Raw genomic sequence first — 13,815 nt, forward strand, 5'->3', positions numbered from 1 at the left:
CCTACTATTTTGATCATCCCTCTGTATCATGCTGCCATATCTATGCATTCCAGGGAGTGGGCAGCCTTTAGTCTGCTCAGTGGGGAATACTGCATAGAAGCATAGGTGGTCAGAAATGTCTAAAATGGGAAACAACTCTCTAAGGTGAATTGCTGCTATATGGCATAATGCGGGTATGTCAAATGCAGCTGAGAGAGAATACAGTGTGTTCAAAAAATCACTGTTAATCACACAGTTGTACTTGCAAAGTTTGATTTTTGAAGTAGTATAGTATTTATATTTATATACTTTTTTGTTATGTCATAAAGGTGGCATTAAAAAAATGTAGATACACAGAACATTGACCCTGGAGAGGATTGTCATAATGTAACCCATACAATTTGAGGGTGAAGGAATGTTTTTAGACTGACATCCCTCCCTGTCTTTTTTTTTTTTCCTTTTTTGGCCTGTGGCTTGTGAGATCTTAGTTCTCTGACCAGGGATCAAACCCAGGCCCCAGCAATGAAAGCTCCAAGTCGTAACCAATGAATTGCCAGGGAACTCTCACATTTCGCCCTTTAATCAGCAGTTGGTGAATGGCTACTGTTTAGTCTAGTACAAAAAACTGACAGAACTGAGTGTTTTTTTCTTTCAACAAACGTTTATTTAAAAAGAAAGGAGTTAATGTTGAATGGCCATAATGTTGAATGTGCCATGTGCTATGTTATGACAGTGGAGCTGATAACAACTGTCCTGGCAGATCAATGTTGGCTACCTTATAAAACTAGTGTCTAGTAGCTTATTTTATGATTTTCATATGCTAATCCATTTATTCAATGTCCAATTCAATCTGAATTGTATGAACTGATATTTGACTTTTCTAGAGAAGCTTTCTAAATTAACTTATGGGATATACTGAGAATCAGATAAAGCAGTTCTTAGAGGGAAGGGACTAACAGGTTTAAAAGGAGTCTGCTTGACTTAAGAGAACTACCAACTAAATACCTACTGTTGTGCACACCAACCTTTACCCACCTGATTTTGTACCCACAAACCCACAGTGACAGAGTTCATAAAATACAATGATTATTCAACACCTTTTAAAGAAATAATGTATAAAACATATGTAGTCTTTCATACAATTTTATTTTCTCCCTTCAACCATTATAATATGATACCCAAATTTTGTCTTTACTGGAGGGTCTGTAAACACAGGCTTATCCAGCACACTTATAGGCAAGGCGAATGCTGCTTCTTGAAATGGTCCCACCATGGACCCTCTGGTCATCCAACCCAAGTCACCCTGGAAAATCCAAAAGATATGTGATGTCAAGTGGCCCCGAAGAGGGAACAGTTCTACTGTAGCTTGAAAATTTCCCAACATGAATGCTAAGGTTCCTAGGTTTATTCATCTGGGCTGGAGAGAAGAAGACTCACTGAGCACAAAATGGGGAAGAGGTCCAACCCTGGGCTGCACACAACAAGCGCTCACAATGTTGCCGGGTGTCTACTCTGTACTTAGTCACTCAGTTGTGTCTGGCTCTGCAACCCCATGGTCTGTAGCCCTCCAGGCTCCTCTGTCCATGGAATTCTCCAGGCAAGAATACTGGAGTGGGTTGCCGGCTGCCCTCAGGGGAACTTCCCAACCCAGGGATCAAACCCAGGTCTCTCTCATTGCAGGCAGATTCTTTACCATCTGAGCCACCAGGGAAGCCCTAGATATCTGTTAACTGTGCAAGTTTGGTTATGCCAAGGTTTAGACACAGGTGACCTGTAGTCAACTGTTTACAAGTTGGACATTTCTGCTTTTAAGATCTTTAAGATATGCCTAAAACTAATGGCAAAACAGAAATAATCCCTACTGCTCTGTGTCCTCCATGAGGGACATTTTAAATGATGAGTGCACCATACCCCTTGCCTGGCTTTATCTTCACTATATTGTGCAGCCACTTCATTGAATTTCATTCCAGACTTTAACTTTTCCATGGCTTCCAAGATTTTTCCATGTTTTTCACACAGAATGTGTCTAACCTACAAGGAAAAAACATGTTCATGTAATACCTGGAGACCCAAACGATTTCTTTCCTCACAACACAGCAGTCACATCAGGATTACCCCCATACTAGTGAAAAAAAAAAAAAAAAACAACCTCATTCATTCATGGCAATGGAAAATCCTGGAAGTCTGCCCAACTGGGCAATAGCCCAATGGGGCAAAAACCCATTTCCCGTATCAAGACAATATCTTAGAACCCAGATTTAGATGGAAAGTGGGTACCTGGCTGTGGAATGTTCCCATCCTTTACCATGTACCTCAACGGTAACAGGAGGAGGAAACATGATAATGGTTGAGAGCTGGGTACTGGAGTCAAATCCCCACTCTCTTGTATGGTCTTAGGCATGTTTTAAATCTCTAAATGTTTTCCCATTTGTGCACTGAGATAACAGTAACTGTGTTATGAAGATTGAGATAATGCAGCTAACACTCAATAAAGGTTACCTATTAATTTATCAGAGGTGGAAAGATATGAAAAAAACCCACAAGGAAATACTTTTTACCAAAAGAGGCCAATTGTATAAAGCCCCTCCACAATTTAACACTTAGAAAAAGAATCATATGTTGAAGATTAAGAATACTCAACCCTAAAAAAGTATTCAAATGTAACTTATGTTTATATAAAGTCATGTTTTTTAAAAAATCACTATGTCCTTAGAAATGCTTTTGTCAAGATATGTTTTGTAGGATTTCCCATTTCTCATTCAAACAGAATCCATTATTCATTTCTTATTATAGGTGATACACTAGGGTAAGGCCTAAAGATGTCTCCTTTATAAATTTAGACAAACCATGTCCTCAGGGTTCAGTTAGTAAAACTGGGGATGACAGGATCCTGGACTGGAGGAGCTACACAGGAGACAGACACAGCAAAGAAAAGAATGTGTCAAAAAGCAGGGCTCAGAGAGGCAAACTTCTATAGAATGTGTCCAGCACTGTCTAGGGGAGACGGGGACAATCTGGACACTAGAGAGATACATGTTGGGGGATGAGGATGGTTCCTCAGACCTCATCTTAGCCTGGCTAAAACTGCTTCTCCACTGTTTCCCTCTTTGTGCTTCTACATTCACAAAGCAAACCTGGTTCAATGACTGGGAAAGTGCACACAGCATTCGTGATCACAGAAAGGGGATCCCATCTACCACTTTATAAATGAATAAACAAGTATTCTGGTTTTACACAGTTTGACGGGTTAGACATAATGAGTCTGTAGTACCTGTGGAGTTTGCAAGTGTGACTGACCAACTGACAACTGTATGAGACTGACATCTTAGAAGAGAGCCAAGGGTCTTTCCTGGCAGCCCAGTGGTTAAGACTCCATGCTGCCAATGCAGGGGGCCTGGGTTTGATCCCTGGTCGGGGAACTAAGATCCTTCATGCCTGGTGGTGCAGACAAAAGATTAGAAAAAAGAGCCAAGCTCCAGAGAAAATGTGGGAGTGATGAACATGGAGGTAGTGGATCACCCAAGGAGGCTACACAGAACAAGAAGAAGTACACAGAATAAGACAGTATGCTAAAGACTCATCAGTGGAGAATATTGGTGTTTAAACAATAAGCAAAGAAGCTCAACAAGCATAATAAAAACAACCAGACAGGTAGAGAGAAAGGTGTGTTAACAGAACTCAAGGCAAGAGAAAGTTTCAAGGAGGAAATGGGCAACAGGGTTAAATGCTGCAGAACAATAAGGATCCAGGTCCTTAGCAAAAGCTGTTTCAGAAGAGCGGTAAGTGCAGAAGCCAGGGTGCAGCAGATGACTGAGGAAATAATGGGAAGCAGGACAGTAATAAGGGTGTTGGTGGTAGTTGATCAGTTGTGTCTGACTCTTTGCAACCCCATGGACTGTAACCTGCCAGCCTCCTCTGTCCATAGGATTTCCCAGGCAAGAATACTGGAATGGGTTGCAATTTCCTTCTCCAGGGGATCTTCCTGACCCAGGGATAGAACCCCTGTCTCCTGCTTGGCAGTCATATTCTTTACTGCTGAACCACCAGGGAACTGCAATGTGAGTAGGGTTCCCCCAACTAACTGAGTTAGAAAAGGAGAAAGGGCTCTGGTCAGAGGGAAAGAGTCACATGCATTGATATATTTTAAAGATCCCTGGGTATATTTTCAGAATGAAGGGAAAGATGCAGTAAAGATGGAAAAGTTGAAGACAGAGCAAAGAAAGAGGGTAGAAATAAATGAAGGAGCGAGGCTAGGCATTCAGAGCACTGCTGGAAAAAGGCTAACTTTAGTTAGTCTTAAAGGAAGAGAGGTGAGAAGAATGAGGAGGGAGATGTGGTGAAGATAACTTTGCTGGTCAATGAATTCCTGACTATAGGTCTGGTCTCCATTTCTTGTGACAATTATAACAATATTTCAGTTATTGAGTACTTAATACTAACTGTGCTAAGTGCTTTACATGCGTGATCTCATGAAATCTTCACACCAACCCTGTGAGACTGGATCAGTGTTTCTCAACCTTGGCACATGTCAGAATCACCCCAAGAGCTTCTAAAAAATATACCAAGATCCAGTCCCCACCCCTAGAGACTGTGAGGCAGCTGGTGTGGGGTAGATCCCTAGGCATGGAGACTTTCAGAAGATCTCCAGGTGAAGTTGATGTATACCAGGGTTGAGAACCACTGGACAAAGCTGTCTGCTGATTGACTGGAGGAGGGTGGTAGATGGCTTGAGGCAAGTGGCAAGGGATCTCCATAAAGTTCTGATGGCCCAGCTCAGGGTAGAGACGAGAAATCAGTGGCCCCAACCCCCGAGGCTGTGTGACTCTCCAGTGGGCCCCAGAAGTTCTGGGTTTGAGTGTAAAAAAAGGAGATCACTGGATTGATTCTGAGTTGTGGTCTGGCAGGTGGACATAGTGGATCACCAAAAGGAAAGGAGTCAGGGCTCTATGATCCATCTAGTTTCCAGCCTACAAGACATACAGGGCTCAGAGAACAGACACAAAGCTTGGGAGAAGGTGAAGCGAACAGGGCAGGCTAGAGGGCCTAGAGGTCTGTGCATGGAGAGAAACAGACAGGATTGGGGGAGGTGGGAAACAAGAGGAAGGAAGGAAGCTGTGATCGGAAGGCAGGTTTGAGAATCTGGGCAGCTCTAAAGACACAGGGCAGGGCTGGATTCAGGAGTACGGTCTAAAGCAGAATGGCAGGTGTGGAAGGAGCCTAGACCCTAAAAGGCTGAAGGGTTTGGGGTCCCTCTGCTACTGGGGCCTTCACAAACACTGGAGACAAACCAGCCGTCCCCTAGCAGGTGAAAAGTTCAACACACTACTTTCATGTGTCCATGGAACACTACTCAGTAATACAAAGAACAGACTATGGATACACAACAAGTGGAATGAAATCTCCAGAGGTTTATAGTGAGTGAAAAAAGCTAACCCCAAAAGGCTACACACTGTATCATTCCACTTATAAGGAAATCATAAAGTTATAGAAATGGAGAAGAGATTAGCTGCTGCTCTGAGGTCATGGAGGGCAGGGGTAGGGGATCCATGGGGGAAGTGGGTATGGCCATAAAAGGGCAACAAGAGGGATGATGGAAATGTCTGGATCTTGATTGTAGCAACGTCAATCTCCTGGTTGTGCTAATGTACTAGGGTTTTGTAAGATGTTACCACTGGGGAAACAGGATAAAAGGTATAGCACTAAGTCATTTCAGTTGTGTCTGACTCTTTGCGACCCTATGGACTGTGGCCTGCCAGCCTCCTCTGTCCATAGGATTATCCTGGAAGAATACTGCAGTGGGTTGCCATGCCCTCCTCCAGGGGATCTTCCTAACCCAGGGATTGAACCCATGTCTATTACATCTCCTGCACTAGCAGGCGGGTTCTTTACCACTAGCACCATCTGGAAAGCCCCTGATAAAAGGCACATGGTACATGTATAAAAAGTACATCTATCCTACAACTGAATGTGAGTCTAAAATTATTTCAAAAGGAAAAGTTTAACAAAAGAGTTTAACCTTAACTGACTTTCCTAGCTAATTGATGCTTTCAAACTGGTGTTGGAGAAGACTCTTGAGAGCCCCTTGGACAGCAAGGAGATCAAACCAGTCAATCCTCAAGGAAATCAACCCTGAATATTCATTGGAAGGACTGATGCTGAAGCTGAAGCTCCAATACTTTGGCCACCTTATGCAAAGAGCCAACTCATTGGAAAACACCCTGATGCTGGGAAAGACTGAGGTCAGGAGGAGGAGGGGGCAGCTGAGGATGAAATGGTTGAATACTATCACCGACTCAATGGACATGAATTTGAGCAAACTCTGAGAGATGGTTATGGACAGGGATGCCTGGCGTGCTGCAGTCCATGGGGTCACAAAGAGTCGGACAGGACTGAGCAACTGAACAACCACCTTTCATATACCTCAAGTATAGCCACACTGAACTTATTTTTGTTTCCAGAAAGGGCAAGATGCCTCTTTAAAGCCACTTCTTCAGTTGGATGCCCAGACAAAGTAGCTGACTTGCATTTAGGCACCATGTTTTATGAAAATTATCTTTGGATACCAGAATCCCACTTCACATGGTGGGATGTTCATATGAGAATGAAGGTCAAGTATATATGGAAAGCAAATTCATGTCTCCCATCTCTAATCTTTCTATGGGTTCACAGAGTAGAAAAGTGGGCAGAATGGCCTTCTCTATTTACATTCCCTCTCCTTTTTTTTGGCTGCATATGTATAGGTGCATTTATATGCTACAACTCCACTATAGCTCTTCTCATATAGCAATGATATTTCTTTCTTTACCTAACTGCTCCCAACTAGACTGTGATAACAGGGACCATCTCTTACCTGTTTTTTTTTTAATACCCAGAATTTAGTACACTGCTTGGCACAGGGCAGATGTCACTAAATCCTTAAGGAATGAATGAATCAAAGTATGGAATCCCACATCCTAACTGAAACATGGAAATTGCCTTTTTATGTAGCATTAAACAGTATAATTCTATTTCAAATTATATTTTCCCAGGGCAGACATACCTCTGGCATTATGTCAAGAACTTCAAGTAATTATTTGCAATTGTCTCCCACCTTAATTTTCAAGGTCAGGGCTCTGGCTTGTAGCTTACCGGTGGGGAAGCTGTCTGTTGAGACCCATGCCTTTGCTTGCTCATCTCAGCTCTTGGTTTTGTCAAGTAGTATTTCATTCTGAGAAATAACTCATTCACTTACTTGGGAAGACTTAATACATTTTAAGGAAAAATACTAGAATATGAAGAATTTCTGGATGTCTGAGAAAACATTTAAGAAATATTTTAAAGGAATTACTTTTCATAAGTGAGTGATCTATTATTTTCCACTTTTGTGTTATCTTGATCTTCTGTCATTATTAGGCTAGCCTTAGGATGAGTTAAGCATACTGTCTTTTCCTTTTATGTGTTCCAAAGTAACAGATGTATATGTTATTTATATTTTTTAAAAAAAAGGAATGAGTAACTCACCTTTACTGCACTGCCACCACCTTTGGGACCCTGAGCCTTCTTCTCAGAACTCTCACTCCCAGAAGCTGCTTTTCCTTTAGAGAAGAGATGACAAGTACTCATTTAAACTACACTTTCACCTTATTATTCAACACAACAGTTGATACTTCCATCACAGCACCAAGCTTCAAAAGGGAACTCTGCAAACACTTTACATCAAGCTAAATTAACCTGTAACTCACCTCTTAAAACAAGAAATTTGTGCCCTACAAAAACCCTTCACAGAAAATGGATACACAAGTGAGTGTGCTAATAGTTGAATGGGAGCACCAAAAACCTGGCCTGGATTCTCTAGACCCAGTTTGAAATCCTGCCTTCTAAGAGCAAACCCTGGAGTTCTTGTGAGATTTCTAATAAGCACTGCAGCTATGTACTTGGACACTCACAATTATAGTAGGTAAAATGTCCAAGAATATATTTTAAATAAAGATCAAATTTCCTACCACCCATATTTGGCTAAAGAATACATTCATGTCCAAACTCCTGGAGTCAATGACACTGCCTACTGATAACCTTCCTAAGAAATTATCAATATTCAGATTAACACAAGGGACAGTATTTTACATTTTATTACTGTGTCATTTTGCTACTATGCCAATTTCTGTGTTTATGGCAGCATATTTACTGTTAGAGGCTGATGTTCCTAAGAACTATTGTTGATTGAAGTGTTCAGTTCATAAACGTTTCCTAAGTAACTAAGTTCCAGGCACTGGAGATACAAAGATGAACAAGCCATGGCATAATACCTTCCTTCAGGGGGCTCATATACTACTGGGGAAGATCGTTATGTAAAGTTATGTAAAAGATCATTTCAGGAGAGCGAACTATGCTCTATACATAGGGGGCTGTGGAAGCACAGAGGTACATTTTAGCCAGTTAGAGAAGGTTTCCTGGATGAGTAGAAGCTGAACAGGCAAAGAAAGGACAAAGGTGAGGAGAATTCCAGGGTAGGGAAACAGTGTAATATGTGGAATAAACTATGGACAAAGCCAAATCTGAAGTGGGAGTGCTGTGAGATGAACCCAGGGGAGGTGGCTGAGGGTTAGGGCATGAGGCCCTTTGGGCTCCATTAAGGAACTTGGAATCTACCCTAGAAGTAATAGGGACCTATTGAAATTTTATTCAGGAGACTCCATCCTGTCTTAGGAACCCCAATGCTGGGCACCCAAAAGTTGTTCAATAAATGTTCCACAAAACTGAAAATCCAAAATGCCAACCACCAAATGCCTAAGAAAATGTTACTGCCAAAGGAGTTTTATTACACTAAACTCTTATTTTCTCTAGAACAATGATGCCTTCCAGTCATCCCATTCTCTGCCCCAATGGATGCTATCATCTTCTGAATGCCCCTTCACTCCCTCTGACTAAGGACTCTGGCAGCAACTTCAGGCTTCCTTTCCACCCTCACTACTGCCCTAATCTTGGATGACTTCACCATCTATGCAGAGGAATCATCATCCAACAGCCTAACCTCACACCTTCTAGACCTCCCTCCCAAATGCCCATGCCTTTTAATCCAGGCCACCTGTTCCCAGGGGCACGTGATGGAACTGTGCCACTCACAACTAGTTCAATCTCTGGCTACAACTTTCTGTTCTTCCAGCCTTCTCATGCTAATGTCACAGAACCACCTCCCCTCTCCCCCCATTCAGTTCCTTTATCCTCCTATGTTCTCCTATGCTATCAAACTTCTCCTTCCCTTCCCAGTCTGGATCCCATGCTTGATCATCTGAACTGTGTCCCCAGTGGCACTCTTAATTCCCTTGTGTTGCTTTCCTTCTATTATCATTGTCCAACAAAACCTCAACCTTGGCTAAAAGTTATACTTAGCTCTCATCAATCCTGTATTGTGCCAATTATACGGTACTAGGTAAATCATGACTGAGCAGATTGTGTCCTCTACAAATTCATGGCCTTCAATCTTAAGCTCTCAGCCCTAAGGGCAATCCTTTTTTAAGTGTTTCATCCCCTCTCACCACCCCAATGACTATTCCAAACGCTTACCACTCTCCTCAAGACTCCTACTCAGTACTTGTCCTGCTGTTTTAAAAACTACCATTGTCTTCCACTTTTTACCACCACATCCATCTTCATCTCTGTGACGTCAAGCTTAAGATGTCCCTTCTCCTACTCAAAGTCAACTGCTCTACCCCTTTTCTCCCAAATTTCACTACCCTGTAGCTTTACCTAACTAATGGATCCTTCATGACAGCCTCACTCCCAAGATTTGCCCATTTGGAAGAAACTAACAAAATCAAACTTTCTTGTAATCTTTTCTCCTCTTCTATCCACCATCTAATCCCCGTGCTTTTAAATCAAAACTGAAGTCCGTATTGATTGTTTCTAACATCACTTCCTGGTCAGTCCTCTAGTCACTGGCAACCCGCTGCCTCCGCCCCGGACCCCGGCGGTCTGCTCCCTCCGCCTTGCTCCTCACCCAACCCCATTTCTTCTTGGTTGCTCTGGCTGCTCTACCTTTTCCCCCTTTTCCAGAACCGCTTTTTCCTTTCGGTGGCATTTCCAGAATCTGCCGTTGAACTCTCAACTGCTTAGGTTGCCGCACAAAGCCCCTTCAGGCCCCACCGGTGTGTCCTAAACATATGCCAGAAAGCGGCATCGCAATTGGCCATCCTTACCGTGGCTCCGGAAGCAGGCATATCTTGGGGCAGGCCCGGTCCTTTGACTCTCGGGCCAATGGGGCGGAAGCTCGGACCCGGTAGAGGGGCGGAGCCAAAGGTTGGGCGAGGGCGGGAAGCCACGCCTCTGTGCTTTTTGCGGCTTCTTTCACACGCCCTTCTTGGCGCCCTTTACCCAACTGCCCTACCCGCCTCCTCCACGCGTGCGTAGTGGAAGCCGGGGGGAGGGGAACGCGGGGGCGCCTCTGCAGTCCCTCGGCGCGGGGTTCCAGCCAATCCCGCGGGGCCGTTAGACAAAGGCATAGTCGGAAGAACCTCGGCTGCCGCCTACCCCTTTCGCGCACTCATACACACCGGCCTGCCCCTCCTTTCGGGTTTTCGGTTTTAGTTATTTTACAGCTTGTAGCGAGCCTGTGTAAGTGGCTGAATTTGCCCAAAGCAGTGCCTCAAGTAGTTCAAAGGAGAAAATTATGGGCAGAGGCAGACACAACTGAGCGACTAACACTACTACTGTTAAATATTTGCTATAGTTAGTACCTGTGCGGCTTCCCTGGTGGCTTAAATGGTTAAGAATTTGCCTGCAATGTAGGAGACACAGGAACCCTGGGTCAGGAAGATCCCTGGAGAAGGAAATGGCAACCCACTCCAGTATTCTTGCCTGGGAAATCCCATGGGCAGAGGAGCCTGGCAGGCTAGTCCATGGGGTCACAAAGAGTCAGACAGGACTTAGCAACTATACAACAACAATAACTATTGTTAAAAGCATGGATTCTGTACTTCCTGGCTTCAAATCCCTGCTCCACCACTCAGGTACTAGTTCTGTGACCTTGAGGAAGTTACCTCACCTCTCTGGCTCAGTTTCATCTTCTGGAAAATAGAATTAATAATAATACCTTCTTATAGGGTGTGAAGAGAATTAAACACGTTTGTATTTGTAAAGCACATAAAACAATGACTTGCTTGTGGAGTGTTAGCTTAAGGTGAATGAGTTTTGAATTTACATCCTCAAACTTTTTACCCTTATCCACAACCCCTCTTCTCCCAATTTTTGTAAGATCAGGGCTTTCCCTCCACTCCATGAGATAGCTCTCTCAGCTTGCCCATGCCAGCCAGAATATGTAGGTCCTCCAGCTCAGAGCTTAGTTTTTGAATTCAGTCTTGTAGGACTTCAGATGCTACGTGCCAGAGATCAGGTGTTTCTGAGACTGCCACCCCGAACTCATGCATTACAGGCAGCCCCCTGTTTTACTGCTGTCATTTCTGAACAGGCACAGTTTAGGCACTCCTTGTTTTGGATTGTGAGTGATCAACTGTGGGAAACACATCCAGAGCTGAGGAGATAATTGGTCCCTCACTTCTGAGGTGGATCCCACTTATGTATTGACTTTCAAAGTCCTGCTGGAGATGAGGCAGGGTGACAATAATAGTATGGCCTCATGTTCAACAGTTCATCTACAGCCAGAAGGCCAAGAGGGCACTTTTATTCTGGTTTTTCATAGGGGAAAGCCTTTCCTGTGACCACTGGCTATGGCAGTCTTAAGAGTGGAAATGAAGCAAAGTTCAGACCCCAATGAAGAGCCAGGATTAAATGGCTCAGGTATCTACAAATGCTTGGTGCCTGGAACATTGTGAAAGTTCTGTGTGTTCCAGCAGATAACAGCAACAACAATAATGAGCCTGTGTAAGTGGCTGAATTTGCCCAAAGCAGTGCCTAGAGGCCAGTAGTTCAAAGGAGAAAATGATGGGCATAGGTCCCAGGGTTTCGAGGTCAAAAGCGCTTTAGGACTGATAAAATCATGTACAATCTCAACTATGCAGTATGCATCACAAGCATCTTAAATGTTAGTTTTGGGATGTGAGTTTATGGCTAACTTTCTTTTTTTCTGTTTAAATTATGTTCTGTTTATATGAATTGGCATGCATTCTTTTTTTTTAATTCAAGAAAAAAGGCAATGGATGTTATTTGTAAAACAAACAACAGAAAAGCTAGCCTCTATACAGGGTTAAGTCTGCACCAGTCTGTGGAGGCCGACTGTGGAGGAATCTGTGGGAGCAGAGTGACGAATGAACAGCAGAAGGGGCAGGGGGGCAGAGCGGAGAAAACTTCAGCCTTGAAACCATGGTAACATTTGCGGGAGTGTGCACAGTGATTCAGAGCCAGGGATGGCTGCCAGTTGTATTTTCTGTTAATTATCTCCTCAGACTGATTCTTCCATGCATTTCTTAAATGAGGAATATCAGGAAGGGAAGCTGGCAGCCCGCTTCTCAGGACACAGTTTCACAAATCTTGACCCAAACTCACTGTCCCGTCCCAGCTGCTCCACAACCAAAGGGCTGCAGCTTCTTTCCCATTTGTGTTGCCAGCAGAGCTTATTCTGAAAGGGGGCCTTGAAGCTATAAAACACAGAGCTCTAGTTGATCCCATTCAGAGGTGGTCAGTGTATGCGGAGCTCTGGGCCCAAGACTCTAGGGACAAGGGTGGGAAAAGGTCACCTTTGGACACTGAAACCAGGAAAAATCAGTACACAGTAGATGTACACCTGCAGAAGTAACCGCCCATCAAGGCAAATGGATGCTGGGACATTGCCAATGGGATGTATGTGTCTCCTGAGCACAGTCAGTGGCCAGAAAAGTTTCTGTTTTCTTCATGCTGTTATAACATGTCTGACATGAGATAATGAAGCATTCAAGAACTGGTTTTTTTTAAAAAAGAATGTCAGAGAAGAAGATTCCATCTAGGTTTGTCCAGCCTTGCCTAAGCAAAAGAACTGCAGTCTTTGGAGGACATTAATATTCCAGTATCTACTGGGAGAAGATTTTCTTCAGAGGCAGTGTTCATTTGAGACAGTGAAAAACAATGGACACAAATGGCATATGTGGCATGAACTGGGCACTTTCTTTTCATTATTTCTTTTATTTTTCAGAACAGTCTTATTGGTCAATCACCATTGCCATTTCAGAGCTGAAGACACAGGCTCAGAGAAGTTAAGAAATCTGTTCAAAGTTTCACAGCTAAGGATTGTGGCATGGTTGGGCTCAGAACTTAAGCCCGTGTAGCTTGCAAGCTGGTACTCTCTGTATGATGAGACTGCAATAGGCTTTGCCATTCTCTAAATGAAATTCAAGAATACCTTTGTTCTGGGTGTCTGTTCTCCAAGTCAGCTTCCCCAGGGGTGTTTCTGCCTGAGAGGCACCAGGGCCAAGTTATGGCTCCACCATGAGACAGAAATAAACTTCCCTCTCATTTATGCATCATTATGTTGGTTTGGAGTAATCTAGAAGGTGATAACCTCTACCTACAGTGCTGGACCTCCCAAGCTCAAAAGCACAGAGGCAAGGAGAAGGAACACGGTGGGGTGGGAGCCAGTGGGCATAGTGCTGTGGCCAAGGCAGAGGAGAGGACAGTTGGGAAGAGGTCTTCTGTGTCCTCAGGAACTGGTCTCCATGTCCAGTGGATTCTGCCACTTAAACACCTCTTTATCTACACCCTTCATTGTTTTAGAGTGAGCAATGAACACTTCAGCAATCATCTCTGGAACAGCCTCCACACTGGTCTCTCAGCTGCCAGTCTCATCACCCCTCCGATCTACCCTTTCCAGAGACTGATAGAGAGCTCTCAGAAACAGATCTGACCCTCTTTCAGTGAAAACTCTTCAGTGTC

The 13,815-nt window shown here is 43.7% G+C and overlaps 1 protein-coding gene across 2 annotated transcripts; it reads right to left on the bottom strand.

Annotated features, from left to right (window-relative positions):
- Positions 1 to 1,106: 1,106 nt before the first annotated feature.
- PIN4 (peptidylprolyl cis/trans isomerase, NIMA-interacting 4) lies at positions 1,107 to 10,120 on the bottom strand. 2 transcript variants are annotated; one of them, XM_061136728.1, is made up of 4 exons: positions 9,994 to 10,120; positions 7,480 to 7,553; positions 1,891 to 2,010; positions 1,107 to 1,282 (listed from the first exon to the last, which is right to left on the bottom strand). In XM_061136728.1, the coding sequence occupies exons 1-4, from the start codon at positions 10,034 to 10,036 to the stop codon at positions 1,124 to 1,126; spliced, it is 396 nt and encodes a 131-aa protein (XP_060992711.1). In that variant the 5' UTR covers positions 10,037 to 10,120; the 3' UTR covers positions 1,107 to 1,123. The 2 variants fall into 2 exon arrangements, with proteins under 2 accessions (XP_060992711.1, XP_060992709.1); XM_061136726.1 differs by lacking the exon at positions 9,994 to 10,120 and adding an exon at positions 9,523 to 9,892.
- Between the last annotated feature and the right edge of the window lie 3,695 nt (positions 10,121 to 13,815).

The sequence above is a fragment of the Dama dama genome, chromosome X, assembly GCF_033118175.1.
Source record: "Dama dama isolate Ldn47 chromosome X, ASM3311817v1, whole genome shotgun sequence".
In the NCBI taxonomy this organism is placed as follows: domain Eukaryota; kingdom Metazoa; phylum Chordata; class Mammalia; order Artiodactyla; family Cervidae; genus Dama; species Dama dama.